This window comes from Octopus sinensis, linkage group LG3, assembly GCF_006345805.1.
Source record: "Octopus sinensis linkage group LG3, ASM634580v1, whole genome shotgun sequence".
In the NCBI taxonomy this organism is placed as follows: domain Eukaryota; kingdom Metazoa; phylum Mollusca; class Cephalopoda; order Octopoda; family Octopodidae; genus Octopus; species Octopus sinensis.
In genome coordinates, this window is record NC_042999.1 from 158,899,888 (window position 1) to 158,926,087 (window position 26,200).

At 33.9% G+C, this 26,200-nt stretch overlaps 1 protein-coding gene across 5 annotated transcripts in view; it reads left to right on the forward strand.

Moving 5' to 3' along the window:
* Positions 1-25,267, forward strand: part of LOC115209684 (neurotensin receptor type 1-like) — a 125,207-nt gene extending 99,940 nt beyond the window's left edge. For 3 of the 5 annotated variants that reach the window (XM_036501539.1, XM_029778160.2, XM_036501540.1), the window contains one exon: positions 22,263-25,267. In XM_036501539.1, the coding sequence (XP_036357432.1) occupies positions 22,274-23,389 (1,116 nt within the window). In that variant the 5' untranslated portion in view covers positions 22,263-22,273 and the 3' untranslated portion in view covers positions 23,390-25,267. Of the gene's footprint in view, positions 1-1,446; positions 1,458-18,176; positions 18,187-19,429; positions 19,448-22,260 lie in introns of those variants that run through there. The other 2 variants (XM_036501538.1, XM_036501541.1) reach the window with 2 other exon arrangements.
* The last annotated feature ends 933 nt before the right edge of the window (positions 25,268-26,200 follow it).

Genomic DNA, 26,200 nt, shown 5'->3' on the forward strand with positions numbered 1-26,200 from the left:
TTATTCATAGTGACAACTATTTTTCGTACGTAGTTTAACATTTTACATATAGTAAATTGTCATATACAAAGTTTCGATTTTGCCTATAAACGATGTCGGAAATCATTTGTGATAAGAAATGGAGTATTTAGCATTGATATGATACGTGACATATAACACAGTGCAAAGTGTCAGATTTCATATCAGTAATCCTGTGTAGTGTAATGTCCGACTGGAAACTGACAGAAATATTTTGCTGATTTTTACATAAATTTCCATTAGAAGTAAGCTTTTTTTCTTCCGTAAAGAAAACTGTGGTAGCAATATTTCATAAAGAAAATTACTGCGTGGGCCAAGGGGAGGGAATGTGAATAAGTGAAATGACGTCAAAAAGAATATAGATGTAACCTATGATAAGGAAGCAATGGCATACGTTCTGCAATCATATTACTAGTTCAATCTCACTAATGGCAGGATACTCACTCATCACATATTTGAAAAAGGTAAATCGATATTGATAGATAACCGCCATTATATATAATAAGTTTATATCTTCTGCAAAAGGAAAATTATTAACAGGAATGAGCTATGCACTATGAATTAAATGGAAGCAAGAATATACCAAATGTAACATTTTTTAAATTTGCGATCTCATGAAGAATCTTCAACTGGGAGTAGAGTCAAATCGGTGATATTTGTCAGTGAAATTGATGTTATACTAGAGAATCTATATACCTAAATATTTGCCAGAAAATAATGTCAGCGTTTTCTTTTGATTGCTTGTTCTGATTGCTTGTTGTAGAGAATCTAGATAACTAAATATTTCTAAGAAAATAATATCAGTGTTTTCTTCTGATTGCTTGTTATAGTCGTTTTATCTTTTACTCTAATTAGTTTCTTGTGTGTCATCCACTGGAAATTATATCACTTTATTTATATACTTCATGAATATTTTCCGAATAGCATTGACATTTCTTTGATCAGTATATATCAGCGCTTCAGTGAAACATCACTGATTTTAAAGGTCCACTCATTTGTGCTATTATGTTGCAGTCAGAAAAAGTAACGATGACTGATATTTTAGTCAACAGTTAGCTTTGTGCTGTGTACTTTGATGGGAAACATTCTATTATGGTTTCACTTTTTCTTTGTTTAATTTCATGAAGACAAACTTAAGAAATCAGTCAATTTAAGTATAATTCAGTCCTGTAGAATTTTTTTTCAGCTCACAGAAAATGATGGTATGTTTCTATTATCGGAATTTCTAATTAAAATTACTTATGTCTTGGCATTTTGGAAATATTCAATTGCTATTTTGTTGATATTCTCAGAAATTATCAGCTATTTAGTTTAAGTATTTTTAGATTCTAATTAATCTCTATTCACACATTACTTAAGTACACATGCACTACCAGTATGTCATACAATGTGCACACATACACACTAAATTTTCTCAGTTACATTATTCATCACTTTCTGTTTATTTACTCCACATTCATGATATATATTTAAGTTTACAAATACTTAACCACAAACGCAAACATACAAGCATATTCAGAATTCAGGCTGACAGATAAACACACACACACACTCATATGTATATAATATTAATAATAATAATAATAATAATAATAATAATAATAATAATAATAATAATAATATGATAATAATAATAATAATAATAATAGTAATGATAATGATAATAATAATAAAATAATAATAATAAATGATAATGATAATAATAATAATAATAATAATAATAATAATAATAATAATAATAATGATAATGATAATAATAATAATAATAATAATATAATAATAATGATAATGATAATAATAATAATAATAATAATAATGATAATGATAATAATAATAATAATAATAATAATATAATGATAATAATAATAATAATAAAATAATAATAATATAATAATGATAATGATAATAATAATAATAATAATAATAATGATAATGATAATAATAATAATAATAATAATAATAATAATAATATAATAATAATAATAATAAAATGCCCTGATGCAGTACCAGGCAGTGGCTCTCATGGCTTCTGATCTTAACTGACTGGAAGTGTTATCATGTACATTGTCTTGTCTTGGTATAAAAGATGGGCTACAGCAAATATTCTGCTCAATACCACAGGTTTGCTTGTCAGTTGTTTGACCTTAACCAGTTGAGCATGTCCCTTAGTGGCTGACGATATGTGCATCTCTGATCACGAGCAGAAGTAGTGGGGGAGCATCATGGCCATGTGTTGAGAGGGATTCTTTGGAGTTTGAATGGTTCACCTCTGGAACATAGGTGTTTCGTTCAACATCCTAAAGCAACCCTTATTCAGGGACCGTTTGAGCAGGATGGCTACTCAACCTGAAGAAAATTCTAACTGGGCCCCACCTGCAAGGTCATGTGTTGTTTATCTTGATATGAGATCACCATGTCGCGCACATATGGTTGTGATGCATGTGCCTGGTGTACCTTTATCAGACGGGTAGTCATGATGGGTATATTGGGCTTCGTATATTTTACCCCAGTGTCACTTTGATGGCATGAACTGCTCTCTCACTGAATAATAATAATAATGATAATGATAATGATAATAATAATAATAAAATAATAATAATAATAATAATAATAAAATAATAATAATGATAATGATATAATAATAATAATAATAATAATAATATAATGATAATGATAATAATAATAATAATAATAATAATAATAATAATAATAATAATAATGATAATGATAATAATAATAATAATAATAATAATAATAATAATGATAATGATAATAATAATAATAATAATAATATAATAATAATAATAATATGATAATGATAATAATAATAATAATAATAATAATAATAATAATAATAATAATAATGATAATGATAATAATAATAATAATATAAAATGCTTCTAATGATGTATCAATACCGGCAGATGACAACGTGTCTCTGAAAGAAATGGAGAAACTCTCAAAATACAAATACCTGGAATAGAGGTAACTAGAATGTGGAATCTGAAAACAGAAACAATTCCTATCATAGTAGGTGCATTAGGCATGATAAAAAAATATTCAGACAAATATATAACAAAAACACCAGGACTTACAAACACATATAACATACAGAAAATTGCACTACTAGGCACTGCACACATCATACGCAGGACACTTTCCATACAATAACCATCAGAGCATCACAACAAATCACAGCACATACCCAAGGCACACAGAGCTGCGCTCGGTAGTGAAGTGAAAGCACGCTATAAAAATAAAACTACTGAATAATAATAATAATAATAATAATAATAATAATAATAATAATAATAATAATAATAATAATGATAATAATAATAATAATAATGATAATAATAATAATAATAACAACAACAACAATACATGCATACATACATACATTACATTACATACATACGTACATACATACATACATACATACATACATACATACATACATACATACATACATACATACATACATTATGCTAGAAGAAGGTCCGCTATGGTCTTGCCACTAAGAAAGGAATGCTCCCAAGAAAATTTAGCAAACATCATAATGGATGTCTACTTAGAGGTCATCCCTCTTATATATGTGTAATATTATTTTTTTCTGAAACTTCAGTTTTTTCAATATGCTAGATCACTGATTTTAAATTGATATTAATCAAATTAATATTCAATTTCTCACCCTTATTATTTTAAATTCAAATTTAAATAGCTATGTTTCCTAACCGGCAAAATTCACTGCAGAGAATTATTTCCTGCAGAATTATTTCCGGTAGTTTGGCGCGCCAAAACGAAAACTTTTGAAAGGTGTCCCCAATTGTAATAGGTAGAACTATTTACATATTCAATCTCATGCGGACGTTTCGTGTATAGTTCTGAAAATTAGATTTGCAAAGACGATCACACTGATGAGTGGCAGACAATTACGTAAATGATTACTTAAGCGATAACAACGAAATCTGATTTGTGATTAATTTGTATATTTTGTATCTTTTCATTTCTCTTGCTCGCTTACGTTCTGGCGTTTGCTAGATTTTCTTGAGAACATTCCTTTCTTAGTGGTAAGACCATGGCGGATATTTCTTCTAGCATAATGGATGTCCACTTACAGGCCATACATCTTATATATATGTAAAATTACATTTTCTCAAATATATATGTCTGTATGTGTGTGTGTATGTATGTATGTAAGTATGTATGTATGTATGTATGTATGTATGTATGTATGTATGTATGTATGTATGTATGCATGTATGTATGTATATATATATATATATATAATATATATATATATACATATAGATATATACATATATATACATATAGATATACACATGTATATGCTTATGTGTATATGCGTGTGATGTGAGGCTATATGCATGTGGGTTTTTATTTATCTCTCTCTTTCTCTCGCTGTATATATATACTCTTTACTCTTTTACGTGTTTCAGTCGTTTGACTGCGGCCATGCTGGAGCACCACCTTTAGTCGAGCAACTCGACCCCGGGACTTATTCTTTGTAAGCCTAGTACTTATTCTATCGGTCCCTTTTGCCGAACCGCTAAATAACGGGGACGTAAACACACCAGTATCGGTTGTCAAGCAATGCTAGGGGCACAAACACAGACACACAAACACACACATATATATACATATATACGACAGGCTTCTTTCAGTTTCCGTCTATCAAATCCACTCACAAGGCATTGGTCGGCCCGGGGCTATAGCAGAAGACAATTGCCCAAGATGCCACGCAGTGGGACTGAACCCGGAACCATGTGGTTGGTTAGCAAGCTACTTACCACACAGCCACGAATATACAATTAATTGATACTAGTTGATTTCCATCAATTATCATTTATTAATTAGTTACGAAATGTCAGGATCTCAACTTACAACTGTCTCAGTTGTCTAGCGACCACAATGATGGTAATGATGGCTATCATTGTAGGGAGTTAGTTATAACAAATTGAATCACGAAACATCATCAGAGCGGAAAAATAGAATCCGTTCTGATGATGTTTCGCGATTCAATTTGTTATAACTAACTACCTACAAAGATAAATATCATTACCATCAGCATGGTCACTAGTGCAAAGAACCACGACAACAGAAACAGCGATAAGTTGAGCATCCCTCTTTTTGTAACTAATTAATAAATGATAATTAATGGAAATCAGTTGTTATTAATTAATTGTATCGCCATTTTCCATTCGCGTTTGGATAATGATCAACTCCAATTTACTTTTGTCATTACCTATTATTTATATTCATGATTAAATATAGGTGACACACCAGTGGATTCATAGTATACTACTTATCACTTAGACAGTTGTTACAACCTCTAACTTAACCCCACCTATATATATATATAATATATATATATATATATAATATATATATATATATATATATATATTATATATATATATATATATATATAATATATATATATATATATATATATATATATATATATATGTATATATATGTATGTATATATATACATACATACATACATGCAAACAGAAAGAAAGCAAAGACTGAATACCTTCAGGCGATGAATATTTGAGTATAAATATATAGATATTTATATTGATAGATCAAACTTACACACAGTACAAACGATAGAGGAAATTACAGGGGAATATGGAAGACGTTGAAAGTCCGACAGCCGTTTCTGAGGGCTCGGAGATCCATTATAATGTTGGTAGATGTAGTTCACTATAACAAGCAGGCTACACTGGATGCAAATGAATATTAGATAAATCGAGCCTCCATCGTAAATGCAGAAAAAATGTTACACTTCATATCATGTTGCGGAGATGGAATTTTTCAGAGATGGAATGTGGAGAGCAAGCAGTATTGAGGGAGGAAGTAAGAGGCTCGGTGTAGGTTTTGGTAGTGTTGAGGTTGGAAAGGATGAAAGGAGATATGAGAGTGAGTTCAAGGAGAGGGAGGGGTTTAACAATGAGGGCTTTAAGGCCGAGGTTGACTTTGCCTTTTCAGTCTTTCGAGGTCGATATAATTAATATGAAGTGAATAATAGCCCGAACCTAGGAATTGCTGGCCTTCTGCCAAAATTTGAACCTGGTATTTCTAGTCGCCCAGTTATATTTGCTTTTCCATTTTCTCTAAAATATTCTCACTGTTTTTTAGATCGTTCTCTCTCTTTTACACTATTATTCTTTATCCCTCTATTATTCCTATATAAATTTTCTGCCTCTACCTCACATACGCAAACACATATAATCAGTCAAATGTATACGATAACTCTCACATTTTCGTTTTCATTATTACACTTGTACCATTATTTCAGCTAGAGTTTCCTTATCATAATCAATCTCTGACTCTTTCTGTCCCGATTTCTATTTCACTCTTTCAGCGATACAGACCAAGACTTTTATATCTTTCGATTATATCTTTATCTTTACACCACTCGAAATGTCTCAGAATGTATTAAAATGTAATGAACTAAAGCAGAGGCAGTTCCGTTGTCCGATATTTATTCAGAATTCAGAATTTCTAATCAAACTTCAGTTGCTCTTTCAATCAACTCTTAGATTCAGATTCTCATACTTCACAACATATTTCAGTTAAGGTAACAAATGTTAAAGTGTATGCATAATTATACAAGAATATACAACACACACATATACATAACACACAAATACATAACCCACATATATACATACATACATACATAAATACATATCTTTCTATTTATACACACACACACTCACACACACACACACACACACACACGTATAATACTGCTTTTAATTTATAATCAACGGTTAAATTTATAGGGAGACGATGTTTTCGTATCTTTGTGATGAGAGTTATTTATACTCAAGCTGTGAAGGTTAGGCGGCAGTCGATTATATTGTATGAATCAAAATAGTGGAGAACCATTTATTTTCCGAAATCCAGAAAGATGAAAAACAATTTCAGTTGAGGCTGGTATTAGACAAAAACGTAGGTGAATAAATGGCGCCAAACAATCTGAACGGCACCGTAAGTCTCCTTTTACTGCCATATGTATGTACGTCTGTGTGTATATATATATATATATAGAGAGAGAGAGAGAGAGAGAGAGAGAGAGAGAGAGAGAGAGAGAAAGAATAGTGGTACAACAATGCACCAATGTTTACTGGAAATAGCAGTCGATAATGTATATATAAAGGAAATAAGTAACAAGGATAACAAGGTATTAATGCACTAATGCCTTGACATCCTTGTTACTTATTTGCTTTCTACTCACCTTACCGGACAGACTTGGTGCCTGAACTTAAATACCTAATTGAACCGATTCTCAATTATTTCTCTCTCTCCCTCTCTCTCTCTCTCTCTCTCTCTCTATATATATATATATATATATATTATATATATATATATAGAGAGAGAGAGAGAGAGAGAGAGAGAGAAGGCGCAGGAGTGGCTGTGTGGTAAGTAGCTTGCTAACCAACCACATGGTTCCGGTATCAGTCCCACTGCGTGTCATCTTGGGCAAGTGTCTTCTGCTATAGCCCAGGGCCGACCAATGTCTTGTGAGTGGATTTGGTAGACGGAAACTGAAAGAAGCCTGTCGTATATATGTATATATATATATGTATGTGTGTGTATATGTTCGTGTGTCTGTGTTTGTCCCTCTAGCATTGCTTGACAACCGATGCTGGTGTGTTTACGTCCCCTTCACTTAGCGGTCCGGCAAAAGAGACCGATAGAATAAGTACTGGGCTTACAAAGAATAAGTCCTGGGGTCGATTTTCTCGATTAAAGGCGGTGCTCCAGCATGGCCGCAGTCAAATGACTGAAACAAGGAAAAGAGTAAAAGAGTAAAAGAGTAAAAGAGAATATATATATATATATATATATTAACAATTAAGGAACGCCATAATAGGCCATCACAGCATCACCCACTAGAAATAACAGCCAAAGCTTCTACCGCAATAAAGATTAATTCCGTAAACAGGAGAAAATTAAAAAAAACATTTACCCTGTAATTTCTTGTACGGTATACCGTTTCATCCGCTGTTTAATGGTAAACTAACCTGATTAAATTAAATCAAGCCAATCCTCCATAAGCCCTCGGATTCTTCAGCAAGAAATAGCTCAAGTCGGGACAGATATATACACGAGGCATACCCAATCTTGCCAAGTCAATATCTGACCTAAAATTTTCAAATCGTCGCACTCGCGCCAAATTTATCGGCAGCAAATAGATATCAGCCGTCGATTCCATTACGGAATTAACCAAAAAATTCATAATTAATCAATATAGGGTGGCAAGGAAAATTTTGTAGAATTTTATTGCCACCAGCGGCTCAGTGGGAAAAAATTTAAATAGTCATGGACCATTTTTAAGTTCAACATTAACAATTAAGGAACGGCCATAATAGGCCATTCACCCACTAGAAATAACAGCCAAAGCTTCTACTCTACCGCAATAAAGATTAATTCCGTAAACAGGAGAAAATTAAAAAAACATTTACCCTGTAATTTCTTGTACGGTATACCGTTTCATCCGCTGTTTAATGGTAAACTAACCTGATTAAATTAAATCAAGCCAATCCTCCATAAGCCCTCGGATTCTTCAGCAAGAAATAGCTCAAGTCGGGACAGATATATACACGAGGCATACCCAATCTTGCCAAGTCAATATCTGACCTAAAATTTTTCAAATCGTCGCACTCGCGCCAAATTTATCGGCAGCAAATAGATATCAGCCGTCGATTCCATTACGGAATTAACCAAAAAATTCATAATTAATCAATATAGGGTGGCAAGGAAAATTTTGTAGAATTTTATTGCCACCAGCGGCTCAGTGGGAAAAAATTTAAATAGTCATGGACCATTTTTAAGTTCAACATTAACAATTAAGGAACGGCCATAATAGGCCATTCACCCACTAGAAATAACAGCCAAAGCTTCTACCGCAAATAAAGATTAATTCCGTAAACAGGAGAAAATTAAAAAAACATTTACCCTGTAATTTCTTGTACGGTATACCGTTTCATCCGCTGTTTAATGGTAAACTAACCTGATTAAATTAAATCAAGCCAATCCTCCATAAGCCCTCGGATTCTTCAGCAAGAAATAGCTCAAGTCGGGACAGATATATACACGAGGCATACCCAATCTTGCCAAGTCAATATCTGACCTAAAATTTTCAAATCGTCGCACTCGCGCCAAATTTATCGGCAGCAAATAGATATCAGCCGTCGATTCCATTACGGAATTAACCAAAAAATTCATAATTAATCAATATAGGGCGCAATATAGGTGCGACGATTTGAAAATTTTAGGTCAGATATTGACTTGGCAAGATTGGGTATGCCTCGTGTATATATCTGTCCCGACTTGAGCTATTTCTTGCTGAAGAATCCGAGGGCTTATGGAGGATTGGCTTGATTTAATTTAATCAGGTTAGTTTACCATTAAACAGCGGATGAAACGGTATACCGTACAAGAAATTACAGGGTAAATGTTTTTTTAATTTTCTCCTGTTTACGGAATTAATCTTTATTTGCGGTAGAAGCTTTGGCTGTTATTTCTAGTGGGTGAATGGCCTATTATGGCCGTTCCTTAATTGTTATGTTGAACTTAAAAATGGTCCATGACTATTTAAATTTTTTCCCACTGAGCCGCTGGTGGCAATAAAATTCTACAAAATTTTCCTTGCCACCCTATATTGATTAATTATGAATTTTTTGGTTAATTCCGTAATGGAATCGACGGCTGATATCTATTTGCTGCCGATAAATTTGGCGCGAGTGCGACGATTTGAAAATTTTAGGTCAGATATTGACTTGGCAAGATTGGGTATGCCTCGTGTATATATCTGTCCCGACTTGAGCTATTTCTTGCTGAAGATCCGAGGGCTTATGGAGGATTGGCTTGATTTAATTTAATCAGGTTAGTTTACCATTAAACAGCGGATGAAACGGTATACCGTACAAGAAATTACAGGGTAAATGTTTTTTTAATTTTCTCCTGTTACGGAATTAATCTTTATTTGCGGTAGAAGCTTTGGCTGTTATTTCTAGTGGGTGAATGGCCTATTATGGCCGTTCCTTAATTGTTAATGTTGAACTTAAAAGTGGTCCATGATTATTTAAATTTTTTCCCACTGAGCCGCTGGTGGCAATAAAATTCTACAAAATTTTCCTTGCCACCCTATATTGATTAATATGAATTTTTTGTTAATTCCGTAATGGAATCGACGGCTGATATCTATTTGCTGCCGATAAACTTGGCGCGAGTGCGACGATTTGAAAATTTTAGGTCAGATATTGACTTGGCAAGATTGGGTATGCCTCGTGTATATATCTGTCCCGACTTGAGCTATTTCTTGCTGAAGAATCCGAGGGCTTATGGAGGATTGGCTTGATTTAATTTAATCAGGTTAGTTTACCATTAAACAGCGGATGAAACGGTATACCGTACAAGAAATTACAGGGTAAATGTTTTTTTAATTTTCTCCTGTTTACGGAATTAATCTTTATTTGCGGTAGAAGCTTTGGCTGTTATTTCTAGTGGGTGAATGGCCTATTATGGCCGTTCCTTAATTGTTAATGTTGAACTTAAAAATGGTCCATGACTATTTAAATTTTTTCCCACTGAGCCGCTGGTGGCAATAAAATTCTACAAAATTTTCCTTGCCACCCTATATTGATTAATCATGAATTTTTTGGTTAATTCCGTAATGGAATCGACGGCTGATATCTATTTGCTGCCGATAAACTTGGCGCGAGTGCGACGATTTGAAAATTTTAGGTCAGATATTGACTTGGCAAGATTGGGTATGCCTCGTGTATATATCTGTCCCGACTTGAGCTATTTCTTGCTGAAGAATCCGAGGGCTTATGGAGGATTGGCTTGATTTAATTTAATCAGGTTAGTTTACCATTAAACAGCGGATGAAACGGTATACCGTACAAGAAATTACAGGGTAAATGTTTTTTTAATTTTCTCCTGTTTACGGAATTAATCTTTATTTGCGGTAGAAGCTTTGGCTGTTATTTCTAGTGGGTGAATGGCCTATTATGGCCGTTCCTTAATTGTTAATGTTGAACTTAAAAATGGTCCATGACTATTTAAATTTTTTCCCACTGAGCCGCTGGTGGCAATAAAATTCTACAAAATTTTCCTTGCCACCCTATATTGATTAATTATATATATATATATATATATATAATGTTATATTCCAGGATAGCCATTCCTTCTCTTTTTTTGCCAAATAAACACACGCACTAACTGATGTACGCAAATCTTTCGTCACACATCTGTGACATCTTCAGCGACACTTTCCGTTCTCGTGTATGCTCCTGCTCCGCTTAGTCTATCCTTATCTGCGCATGCGTTTTCATTTGTATCTGTGTATATATGTGTGCGCATGTGTGTCTCTTCGTTTGTGTGTGTGTGATTTGTGTGTCTGTGTTTGTGTCTGTGCATGTGCTTGCGTGTGCGTACGCGCGTCTATGTGTTTCGCATGTGTGCTTACATACTCTTTTACTCTTTTACTTTTTTCAGTCATTTGACTGCGGCCATGCTGGTGCACCGCCTTTAGTCGAGCAAATCGACCCCGGGACTTATTCTTTGTAAGCCCAGTACTTATTCTATCGGTCTCTTTTGCCGAACCGCTAAGTAACGGGGACGTAAACACACCAGTATCGGTTGTCAAGCAATGCTAGGGGGGACAAACACAGACACACAAACATATACATATATACGACAGGCTTCTTTCAGTTTCCGTCTACCGAATCCACCCACAAGGCATTGGTCGGCCCGGGGCTATAGCAGAAGACACTTGCCCAAGATGCTACCCAGTGGGACTGAACCCGGAACCATGTGGTTGGTTAGCAAGCTACTTACCACACAGCCACTCCAGCGCCTATATATATATGTCTATATATATATATGGGCTTACTCACTAGACTGCTTATATCCGTACCCTTTATATTGTTGTTATCGTTGTCGTCCTTAGTGGTACTTTGACTCTCTCCTCACCTATGTTTTCGCTCCTTTTGCTGCTACTGCTGCTGCTCTTGATCCTTGCTTTTGATATTGTTCTTGTGTCTTTCTGTGTTTGTATGTTTGATGGCATTGTTATAGTGGTTATTGCTGTTGTTGTTGCCGTTGTTGGTGTTGTTCATGCTGTTGTAGTTTCTGAAGTTGATGTGTGTTTGTTTGTATGTCTATATAGGTTTGCTTACTATGTTTTTGGTACCCGCGCCCTTTATATAGTATAATTTTTTGTTTCATATATTTTTCATAAGTATGTGCATATTTGTCTCTTGTGTATGTATTACATTGTTTGTACCTGTGTTCTTTCCCCTATGTGTCGTGTGTAGTCCTCGTGTTGTTTTGTGTAGGAGAGCGAACAGGCGACCACTGGTGAGGGCTCAAAGAGAAAAAAAGGCTCGTCAGTGCTCTACCAGCATGCTCAAGCAGAACATAGAGGCTCGGTTAATAACATAGAAGTTAAGGTGTTATTAACGCATTGAACTAAAACTACACTTAGATTACAGAGACCAGACATGTAATAAGAGAGACCGAGCTTCAACAGAAAACACGAATGGAACAATAACACCCCCACCATCACCACATGCACACACACACACACACAGACACACACACACACACACACACAAAACACACTGATAATCACACATATGCACACAAACGCACACACACACACCAAACACACATATACAGACATAGGCGCATGCACAGATAAGGATGCACATCAACGACGGACAAAATGGACTAAGTGGAGCAAGAGTATACACGAGGAAGGTGAGTGTCACTGAAGAGGTCACAGATGTGTGACGAGAGATTTCCGAACAATGGAAACGAATTGAAATACGAATTATAATAAACGAGTGAAGAACGAATATATAGTGCGTGTGTCTAGTTGGCAAAAAAAAGAAAAGAAATACAACAAGGCGGCGAGATGGCAGAAATATTAGCACACCAGATGAAATGCTTAGCGGTATTTCGTCTGTCTTTACGTTTTGAGTTCAAATTCCGCCGAGGTCGACTTGGCCTTCCATCCTTTTCTTGGGTCGATCTAATCGACTGGCTCCAAAAATGTCGGCCCTTGTGCCAAGAGTACAAAAGAATATCTGTTTGAAAACATAACTTCACATCTGGAATATTACAACACAAACTCATAAACGTATATATATATATATATATATATATATATATAGAGAGAGAGAGAGAGAGAGAGAGAGTGAGAGAGCGAGAGCGAGAGAGAGAGAGATGCAAATATACATATGTTGATACATACACACGTACACATATATACGCACATGCACATATACGCAGACAAACACACATGTATGCATATATATATATATATATATATTTATATTATACCGGAGTAAACACATAACTGTGAAACAAGGTGGAAAGAAAGTACTCAAATACCAGGGGTAGAGTAATATGTTTTATTTAAAAGCAACAGAAATTTAACAAAACCTGTTACTCGGAGTTTTAACAAAATTGTCCGACGAACGGGAACGTGAAACTCCGAGTAACAGGTTTTGTTGAATTTGTGGTGGTTTTAAATATAGTATATATATCATATACATATGTATATATAACATACCAACTTAAAGACAGAAGAGGGAACATACAAGAATTTCTTATTAATCACAATTCTTTCTACACATCTAGCATAGGTTCCTCATGTGTGGGACACACATGGATTAATAACTACAACTCGTTAAAATAACTGCTCCACAATGTAACTTAGCGTTTTGTAGAAAGTCAGAAGTCTTGTCCCATGTTTTGTTTTTTGAGGTTCAAGACTTTTCATACACACCTCGTTTATATATATATATATATATATATATATATATATATATATATATATATATATATATATGTACATATATGTACATACATATATAAGCATATATCAATATACATACATACATACATACATAGATACATACATTTATATTTACACATGCAAGTGGTAGTCTGTCGATGAGGCAGTTAGGTATCAACACTTACCAGGAATTTTCAGCAGAAGAGGGGACAAGAATTCGCACTTTGACTAGGAGACGACCTGTCGGTGGGTGGACAGGGCATTGGAATTAATGGGTTACTCTATTCGTTTTGGCTGATTATGCATCGAGTTCAAATTTTGTCTTTTGCTTCTTCGAGTTGAATGAAATTAAAGTATCACTCAATATTGGTGCATTAATCAACTAGAATACTAATAGTAGTTAACTGTAGCAGAAATAGTTTTATTGAAAATTTTAATTACATCATTTTTCGTTGCTTTGACTTAAAGTAAACCTTGAGGCATTCTTATACGAAATTTTTTATTGTTAGAATCTTGTATGATGATCAATGCTGGAATACTAAGAGCGGTGAATAGAAACTATCTTACCCTTCAATCATTTTTTTACTGATTCTAGTTGTCTAATGATAACAATGTAAACACAATGTTATAACTGTCCATTGTAGAACAATATTCATTTCTAATTAGAGGGTAATTGAAGAACAGACAAAATAATGTTCTCGCTGAGGGTTAAATAACTTAAACAGCCTTTTAATATATATATTACAGAGTGAGATTTCACTTCCTTTGTTTATTTCCTTCTCTCTCCTTCATCTACTTTCTTCCTCGAGAATAAATCAGTTGTGTTCGAATCTTCAGTGTGAGGAGTTCAAGCCAATGAAAATAGAAATAATACATAAACTCATAATGATTATAACATTACTGTCATCGTACTAGTATCTTAATATTATCATAACTTTACAGAAACATAAACTAACTACTAAACTAAATTCTTCTCGTCAAATCTTTTCGTCTTACGCCTAAATAGGAAACCACTGTCGCCATTCTTACTGAATTATGAAAATTCTTGAATGACCGCTCTTGCTTTAATTTCTCTGTGATTTATTCAACCGTGTGAGGAAGTGGCGAAAACTTTGCTCTAAAATCTCTTGTGAAATCAAGAACACATGATATATTAATTTTAGCACCTGTAAATACTTCAATTATTGCTTCATATATCTGAAATATATAAAAGCATGAAAGCCGGTGAAGGCATACGGCTCATGGTTAGAGTGCCAGGCTCACAAATATGAAGTAGTGAGTTCGATTCATGGACCAGGCTGTGTGTTGTGTTCTTCAGTAAGACACTTTATTTCACGTTGCTGCAGTTCACTCATCTGTAGAAATGAGTTGCAAAGTTATTGGTGCCATGCTGTATAGGCCTTTCCCTTTCCCTTGGATAACATCGCTGGCGCTGCGTGGCGAGGGGCGGCTGGTATGCATGCGCGACTGCAGGTCTTCCATAAACAACCTTGACTGGACTTGTACCTCGTAGGGTAACTCTCTAGGTGCAATCCTACGGTCGATAAAGAAGGGGGTCTTTACGCTTTATGAAAGCCGGTAATTGTTAATGCTGTTGTAGTGTTTGCTCCCTTTTTTATTCGACAAATCCATTATGTCGAAAAGTAACTATTTTATCTCGCTGATATTTGGAAATACCTTAATAAACATTGATGAATTGTCTGAATATACCACCTGTTCTTATCACTTATTCAACATTTATAAAGGCTGCTGTATAAACATTTAGCTAGGAGGATGCCAGGACACATTTATGTTTGTCTAAATATGTATCTACATTGTGAAGGATTTTCAAAAGAGTACTAAATAATTTGTTTCGGCATTATTTGCGAGTAAGACTTAAAATCATTTCTAGTTCAATATACTAATGTTTTAGAATGACATATGCCGTCAAGATTGTAGATAGAAAGGCGGTTGCAATAATATGGAGGGTAGTCTGGCGTATTTAGACTGCTATTTACTTTCTGCTTCCTATGGACACAGGGAACTTCTTAGTGTAACTGTTGATCAACTTAACACTATTTCTACAAAATACTTTATTTGAACATTTTACAGTGATTTGAACATTTAAAGATGTAAAGAAATCTTGACTTTGTTGGAACGAACTTTTAGACTATAGTGGCGATTATACTAAATGACATTTCGTTTCCGACCATTGCCTGCATAAGGTAATTTATTTGTCAGGGTACTTTAATGTTATCATTGCAATAATCTTTTCTGCAAGTGGCATATGGCCTGATATTCGGGGTAAGGGGGCTAGTCGATTACATCGACCCCAACACTTGACTGGTACTTGTTTTATCTACTCAATAAGAATGAAAGGTAAAGTCAACATCTGCGGAATTTAAAGTGAGAACATAAAGACGCACAGAATACCGCTAACCCGTTTCTCCAGCGTGCAAACGAGTCTGAGATCTGGCTACCGTACACATTAATATTATAATAAGCCGTACCGGAAAATGATTATTTTTAGAGGTTAACCTGGCTTTGTATCTATAAATTTTGTTGTATCTGGAGAAGGCGGTTATGTCTGCAGCTAATTGTTTTCGGATTATTGGTCAAGATTGGAACTTATATAAGGTATATTATATTTCACCTTATGGTTAGGTTTAATATAGTGTATATTTTTATTTGTTTCTATTGTGATCATTACCATTAACTGTCTGACAATGTTTATAAATTTTTCCAAACACTATCCATTGTGAGCTATTTTATAGCATAATTTATAGCCTGTATAGCGAATTATCTTCTGAAATAAGTTAACGATGTATAATTCGCTCGGGTCTCAAGCTTCAGTCCAATCGTATGACGTTATTAAACAACTTCAAGTCGAAACGAATTATCGTCAATTTTTCAAGGATCGCCCAGCATACAGAATAATATTAATGTTCTTGATTTAATTAGAATGTCGTGGGAAAGAATCACAAGATGGGTTCTTGAAGTCATGCCAATCAGCAGGGGACCAAGAGATAGAGTAAGAAATGCGATCGTTAGATTATATCCATAATTTCATTTGGTCATGCTTGAGCGTCCAGCCGGAAATCTAATGCCGGTTTCTTCTGATTGGACCCAACGGAGGATGTACATGGGGAGACTACCCACACAATACCACTTTCAGAAGACAGGGCAGAGAAAATATATGGTTGGATAATCACTAATTAAAATAAAAATTGAATTATTAATCTATTTTTAAAGAAAGGAATTTTAGCTACAGACAGGTGTAATTCTGTTATATGGAACTCTTTATTATCTATTTTACTGAACTAATTCGTAGTTGATAATCTAGCATTCCATAACGGCAACCTAGTATCCTGTTGGATATTAACAGTCATGTAACTTAAGATATATATTCACGCCATTAATAGTTATTTAGTTTGCGCGGAAATTGGCAACTAAGTTCCCACGGTTTTTTTAAATTTCGGGATTTATTGCGTTTTTGAATTTTGGAATCTATCGTGTTCGAGAATTCTATTTTTGAATCATTTTGGAATCTATTTTGTTTGTGTTTTTTTTTTTAGTTATTTTTAGCTAAATTTTGTTTATATTCAGATCATTAAAATGGTATGTCAAGTTAAGAAAAACGAGCATTTTGCGACACCTCCTTCATTTTGATTTTTAATCAAGGTTCTAAGGCCAAAGAGCTGCTCGCGACACTTGTACTGTGTATGGAGAGAGTGCCATAGCTAAAAGAACCGCTTGTGATTAGTATGCCAAGTTCAAAAATGGAAATTTTGACCTCAAAAACGCACCCCGTTCTGGCCGTCCAGTTGAGTTCAATGAAGATCGATTAAACCAACCTTTGCACGAAAATTCTCGTCAAATGACAAGGGAAATGGCAGGGAAAATGGATTGCTCCCACACTGCTATAGAGAAGCATCTTCACTCTATGAGAAAGGTTCAGAAGTATGGAACATGGTTTCTGCATGCTTTAAGTGGCAACAACAAAAATCAACGAGCTAAAATTTCCGCTGATTTCCTTACTCGTCACCGCTCAACTCATGGACACAAGCAACGATTTCTTTACCGAATCGTTACTGGCGACTAAAAATGGTGCTTGTACATCAATATGAATCAGCGTAAGGAATGGCTTAGCACCAGTAAACAAGCGACACCGCGAGTGAAACAAGATCTTCATCCGCGTAAAACGATGTTGTGCGTATGGTGGGACTGGGAAGGGGTTATCCATTACGAATTACTTGAACGGAAGCAAACGGTCAGCGCGGAACTCTAGGTTCAACATATGGAACGACTCAACACGGCTATTCAAGAGAAAAGACCTAATCGGCAGCATTGAGTTCTTCTGCTGCACGACAATTCATGCCCTCATATCGCCAATATGACCAAGAAAGCCATTCAAAACCATGGCTGGGAAGTGCTGCCACACCCGCCGTACTCTTCTGATTTGGCACCAACGGATTTCCACCTCTTTCGATCTCTTTCAAATACCTATGCGCGGAGTTTCGTTCAATATTGATGCAGAATTGAGAGCTTGGTTGTGTCAATTTATTCGAGTCAAAATCGGGCGATTTCTACGAACGAGGTATTGAAAATATTGTTGAACGTTGTGAAGAAGTTGTAAACAACAAGGGTGAATACATTATCGATTAATTAGTTGTAATTTTTTCATTAAACCTTTTATAAAAAAATAAATTTTAAAAAACTGCGGGAACCTAGTTGTCAACCCAATATAAAAATCTGTTTTTAAGCTGGTAACTATTACTTTTTTCTTTCAAATTACTGATCTGGTAGTCGCAAGGGTTAATTTTTGCCTGTTAAAAAGTAAACTTTTCTTCAGACAAACCCTCCATCAATAACCCGTAGAAAGTTGAAAAGATTTGTTAGTAAATAAGTAGATTTTCTTCTGTTCAATCTTTACGTAATAAATCTTGAAACGTTTTGGATATTTTCAAACCTACTTTTCGTTTCATACTGGAAATATCTAATTGAAAGTGTTTCAAATCCTTGTTTGTGTGAAAACACTTTTACGGTATCTGAAAGTGAACTTGCTTTCATTGGTCGTGTTCGTATACGTTTGTAGAACCAATGCATCTATCATATTCTTACGATGAGGACTTCGGCCGTTTCACTTAGACATTGAATCTCTTCTTTGTGGATTGCATCAGAATATTTAACGAAGTTTTCAAATATGCCCGTTTAATTTTCTAACTATTCGCAAATTCGGACGGGATCAATGTTTCATAGATAAAGGAGTAAAATAGGAATTTAAGAAAATGTGAGTTCATAAACGAAGAAATTTCTCGATATATAAGTTGAATTTGCGTAAGTGAAGTTTCCACTGTTGTTACTCTGCGCAAACCTTGTTGATTATTCATGCAATTGATGAAATTGCTTCTACAGTATTCTTTATTTTTTTACTTGTTTCAGTTATTTGACTGCGGCCATGCTGGAGCACCACCTTTAGTCGAACAAATCGACCCCAGGACTTATTCTTTGTAAGCCTAGTACTTATTCTATCGTCTCTGTTGCCGAAATGCTAAGCTATGGGGACGTAAACACACTAACATCGGTTGTCAAACAATGGTAGGTGGACAAATACAGACACACAAATGCATACATACATTAATGTATATACGACGGGTTTCTTTCAGTTTCCGTCTACCGAATCCACCCACAAGGCTTTGGTCGGCCCGACGCTATAGTAGAAAACACTTGCCCAAGGTGGCACGCTGTATAAAGCACAGATATACAGAAATATTAACATATAATTGTTAATTGATTACTAACCGAATAAAATGCTGCACAAACGCATATATTTTTGCGAAGAACAGGCATTACATTCAAAATCCTATCATAGTTCAATATCTTCAGTATCGTAGACAAAATCAGAGGTAGTGAATTCTTACAGACACTTCATTCATCATTTATTAAGTAATTTACAAATACCACCTGGCTAATATAGTTTATTTCAAGCATAATCGATTTGCTATAATCAATGCATTTCTCGTTTTGCATAAATGATATTCTAGGTATGAAAATATCTATGCGTAAATAGAATACACCACGTATGTTCTGTGTATAGAAATAGATAATGTTATAAGCATTTACCAACATTATCAGATCCAAGTGATCTGGGATCTTATCAATTTCATATTAATATTCTTACCTTGTATCATGTTGCTTCCGTTCTTCATTTGTTTTGTGTAAGAGTAATGATGTAAGGTGGCTCAGCTTCTGGCAAAAAGAAAAAGGAAAAAGAAATTCTACATCATCTAAACACTATTATTCGCCAATGTCTGACAATCGATCTATCTATAAATCAAAAAAAACATTTGGGTTTCATCCCGACTCATAAAGCCGTTAGCCCGGTTTCCAAGTCGTTGTGGCTCATATATTCGTCCCTGTCACCTGTATTTTTTTAATGTCATTTTTGCTGAACCGCTAGGCTATGGGGACGTAAACACACCAACACCGGTTGTCAAGCAATCGTGGAGAGGACAAACACAGACACAAACACACGCACACAAGCGCGCGCACACGCACATATACGAGGGCGTTTTTCAGTTTCTGTCCACCAAATCCACTCATAAGAGTTTAACTCTGTCCGAGACTAAAGAAGACACTTGCCAAAGATGCCACGAAGTATGGCTGAAGCTGAAACCATGTCTTTGTGAAGCAAGCTTCTTATCACACAAACTCCAAATATGCTCTGTGCCAGCAGAAGCCTTTATCTGAACGGATTTACGTCTATTTTTCTTACGCAGTATCCATTAATATGTGGCATTCATTTCCTTCTCTTTAGTTACAAGTACGTAATTTAACATTAGCAGGACTAGTAGTTAGTTTATGTTTCTGTAAATTTATGATAACATTAAGATACTAGTAAAGTTATAATCATTAAGACAGTAAAGTTATAATCATTATAAGTTTATGTATTATTTCTATTTTCATTGGCTTGAACTCCTCACACTGAAGATTCGAACACAGCTGATTTCTTCTAGAGGAAGAAAGTAGATAAAGGAGAGAGGAGGAAATAAACAAAGGAAGTGAAATCTCACTCTGTAATATATATATTAAAAGGCTGTTTAAGTTATTTAACCCTCAGCGAGAACATTATTTTGTCTGTTCCTCAATTACCCTCTAATTAGAAATGAATATTGTTCTACAATGGACAGTTATAACATTGTGTTTACATTGTTATCATTAGACAACTAGAATCAGTAAAAAAATGATTGAAGGGTAAGATAGTTTCTATTCACCGCTCTTAGTATTCCAGCATTGATCATCATACAAGATTCTAACAATAAAAAATTTCGTATAAGAATGCCTCAAGGTTTACTTTAAGTCAAAGCAACGAAAAATGATGTAATTAAGATTTTCAATAAAACTATTTCTGCTACAGTTAACTACTATTAGTATTCTAGTTGATTAATGCAGCGATCTGGCAGAATCGTTAACACGCCGGGCAAACTGTTTGGTCGCATTTCGTCTGTCTGTACGTTTAAGTCGATTTTGCCTTATATAATTTTACAAATTTCATTGCTTTTATTTCAAATTCCATAAAAATTGAAATTCATTTTACTTAAAATTATAGAATATTTCATTGTGAATTTCGAATTATGAACATCCAGTTTAAGTACTATAAGCAATTGTAACTGAATTGATTTAAGGCTTTCTTTGATTTTAAATAATATGATTTTAATTTCATATAATCGGTTATTGAAGAGACTTTTAGTTGAAAGAACCAATGAAACAAAACCAACTTCGAATGTGTATCTATCAACTTAATTGTATATTTATACATATAACCTTGTTTTTGTTCCATTCTCAACCAAATCTGTCCGACAAACGGGAACGAGAAACTCCGAGTAACAGTTTTTGCGATGTTTTTGCAGCTTTATTTATAAAGCACACTATTCTACCTCCGGTATTCGAGTACTATTTTTCCGCCTTGTTTCACATTTATGTGCTTAATCTGGTATAAATAAATATATATATATATATATATATATATATATATATATATATATATATATATATATATATATATATATATATATATATATATATATATATATATATCGCCATGTTGATTCGCTAGCTTCTGCACGCATTTTTCTTCTCTCCTTGTTTCTTTCCGTGTTTCTTTTCTGTGTATCTTTCTGTTGAAGAGCGTAGGCTCGAAATGTAAAAGACTTGTTTTATATTCCTGAGCGCCATACTAATACAATTGTTTGTTTATATTCCACCTGCCTTCGACTTTTGTTTATTTTCATAAAGCTTCCTATATATATATATATATATATATATATATATATATATTCCTAAACCACTGGTTTGAAAGTATAGTTATAGAAAAAGAAAACATTATACTAAATATACGTTGTTTCTGTTTCAGAATTGTGAAATATGGAATACCAAAATTACGAAGATTCAGAGGCATATTCTAACCTCACCAACCAATATACCTCCGACGGGCCGCTGGATTATGATGACTCTACGAAAGGATCAATCGAAAATCTAATCATCGGATTTCTCCGGAGCTACGTGAATCCGTTAATATCTACGGTTGGAATCATTGGAAATTTAATCTCAATTTGGGTGTTTTCCGCGAAAGGTCTACGAAAATTATCATCATCAGTTTATGTCCAAGCCGTACTAGTATCTGATACATTTTTCTTGGTTACAATTTTAGCAGTATGGTTGGAATCATTCAACTACATGGCAATGCATGTAAATGGAATTTGCCAAGGAAATATTTATTTGTCATATGTGAGCAGTTTCTTGTCTGTTTGGTACGTTGTATGTATTACTATTGAAAATTACATTACCATATGTCACCCACTGAAATTAAAAACTGTGTGTACTTTTAAGCGCGCTCGAATCACCACGCTAACTTTTGCTTTCGCAGGGCTTGTCATGTTTTCCGTCATCATACCCATAACGAAACCACAGAAGCCTTTATATTCTCCTCATAATAGTTCCGACAAGCTCGTCTGTAAAACTATTGTAGAATATACAAATTTAATGAATATTCTTACCTATGTTGATACGGTTATTACCATTCTCTTACCCATGATTGCAATTGTTGGCTTAATTTCCATGATTATCGTGGAAACCATTCGCTCAGTGCACAAGAAACAAATTCGTTTAGCCAATAAAGAAAATCAGTCCAAAAAACTCTCTGACGTACCACAGGTACGAGTCGCCAAATTGCTTTTTGCTATATCTATTTCATTCCTGCTATTGAACTTACCAAGCTACTGTGCACGCTTGGTGTATATTTTTGTGCCTTATGCATTTCCACACGATAGCATAACCAGTTTCACTGTATATCAATGTTTACTACACATTAGCTATTCCAGTTTTGCATTGAAATTTTTCATATTGTATATATTCAGTGGAAATTTTCGAAAAGTTTTATTCAAAAAATTGTTTTGTTGTTTCCCACACTTAAGTACCGATACTCGAGCAACTGAAAGAATAAAGTTAACTACTCCCGCATTCGATATGGTTCATTCGTGAAAGGAAGCAAACACTAGAATTTGCGGAAAAATATTTATCTAAGAATTAATTTAAACAATATCATTACGCGAACTCCATGATTGAATAATCTGCATAAACTATTTCAACAATGATTTTTTTGTTGTTTTTTTTTATTTTTATCATTCTAAGCTTTTTAAAAATCATTCATTGATTTGATGAATAACTTGAAAATCATAAATGTTCCATTGCATCAACATTTATTGTTCTGGCATAAATAATTATTTCAAAGAAACATTTTGCTTATTACAAAGTTTATTTAAATAGTTTTCAAACAGAGCTCATGAGTCACTTCCTCTTTGGACAAGATAATAAAACTGTTAAAATATGAAAAAGTGGACGATCAAGTCTATTGAAAAGCAATTAGTAAGAAACAAATCACAGCTACATTTCTTAAAAACCAAAAAGATAAACGGTTTACTATAACACGAACGATTAAAGGTTATAGTTCTCTAAAAAAAACCATTGTTTTAAAAACTTTTTAATTGCATACAATTGTATCCTAATCTTTGTATATATGGTAGCAGTACATATACGATTACTCTAAGATAATGTTCATAATCCATGATGTTAATGCATTTTGTTTTGTTTCTATACATATTTTAAATTATGTACTTTTGGGTTTTGATGAAATCTAAAAACTTTTCGCGAACAATAGTAAGTAACACTGAAGTTCATATTATAACAGTTTTCTAATGTACTGAAAAATGTTTACTGTTTCTCCTATTATAATTTGAAATATAATTCTATTTGCAGTTTTTTTGTGAAAATGGTTAAATTAATTCGATATTGTAACGTAAGTAGTCGGAATGTGTTCATATTTTGTTAACAATTTTATATTTCAGAATGAAATTGCCAGCGAATATCACAATGTTAAGTTTAAGCTTTTATCATCATTACTCAGATTACATGCCAATTCCTTCAGTTAGATACAGATCCTTCAAAGTTAACTTAATTGATAAAAAAAATCGCCAAAACTATATTTTGATCTGAATGCCTATGTCAGGCTTACTAACATGTGCTGAAAAGCGCTAACCTTCTCAATTCCTTTGCATATGTTTCTCTGATTTGTTACTGCATTCTTAGCTGTTTATTGAAGGTACTGGATACAAATGAAATTAGTTAAATAACATCCTTTTACTATAATGCATAACAATTCCATATTTGATCTTCGGGAATATTATCGTTTGTTCAAGCGAATCATATATATACATATATATATATATATATATATGTAATTAAGTAAACTACAGATCATTAATGTTATACTCACCTATACGTTTGCAATTTTCTTTCTACATAGTGTTTTCTTATCAGGGACATCTAAGAACGATTTGTTGAATTCACTTCAATAAACAGGCTCTTCCTCAAATTTACAAATTTCATTGCTTTTATTTCAAATTCCATAAAAATTAAAATTCATTTTACTTAAAATTATAGAGTATTTCATTGTCAATTTCGAATTATGAACATTCAGTTTAAGTACTATAAGCACACATATCTACTGTTTACGTGAATTGGTGTTGAGTTATTAAAGCAATGATACTCTCCAATAAGACGTAGATTATTAAGTTGACTATTAAGGAAACAATTTAGAAAAATCAGTCTCAAAGCATGAAAACTGCTTAATAGTTTTTTTTATTTACTCTTAGTACTCTGCATGCAGATGCCATTCAGAAGTGGGTGACTTAATCTTTTGTCTTCGGTCAGCCATTTGCTGTTCATATAAAACAGTTGGGTTAATCTACGATGCTGCCAGCCTTGAGGTTTTTGACCTAATGTTGTCATTATTCTTTTGAAGCTACCGTATAGGTAGAAATGCTGTAACACTACATTAAATCTAGTAGTCTTTGATTTTCACACAAATTGCTTGTAGAATTTCTTTGGATGCCCTTATATCCTGACATTGATTTTACTTTCTTCTAACAAATCTGGCAATTTGGTCCTTTATAAGAAAATATTTTTATCATTCCTAAAATGTATTGAATGGATGCAATAGTGTCTGATTTGTACAGATCGATGACTACCCATCGTTTCCGACAGATTCTGATCTTGGACCAGTATATTAACCATATTTTCAAGCAAATATAAATCAAGAGTAGTTCTATGATTTGACATTACAGAACTACTCTACATCATAAAATTATTATGCCGTGAGTTTCCATATTCAATTCGTGTTGAACTCAAACAGCAATGTATCAGTAACTATTTTTTTATTTATAGACTAGTCAGAGAAGGAGGGCAAATGTTCCTGGTATATATGGTGGGCCTCCAAGATTACTAAAGAGAGGGGGGAAGAAATTCTGATTCCTTCATCATTCTCTAATCAATTGTCTTATTCAAATACTTGACTGAACTCTACTAGGGACATCTAAGAGCTACGAATTTATCTTAAACATGTCACGATTTAAGTCTATTACTCAAGATTAAATACAAGCAAACCAGCGGGAGTTATCAGCTTTCCCCTTACCCTGTTTTACTCTGAATGAATGAGTTAGCCTGAGAATATGTAGAAGATACTTACTCAAATAAATTTGCAGCTGTTTCTAATAGAATCTTTTGTTTGCGAATAAAATTTGGTGCAACGTACAAAACAAAACACTGTAATTATTGAAACGTACAAATGGTTTCTTCGACAATGACCTACTTCAAGAGGGGTGACTCGTTAACGTTATTAGCAACATATTTCCTGTAAGGACAGAGACCTTATCTCTTAATCCTTCCTTAAGCTCACACTTCTCTTCTTTAAACTGGTTTTAAAACTTCGATAAAGGATTAGTTGCTATATACGAA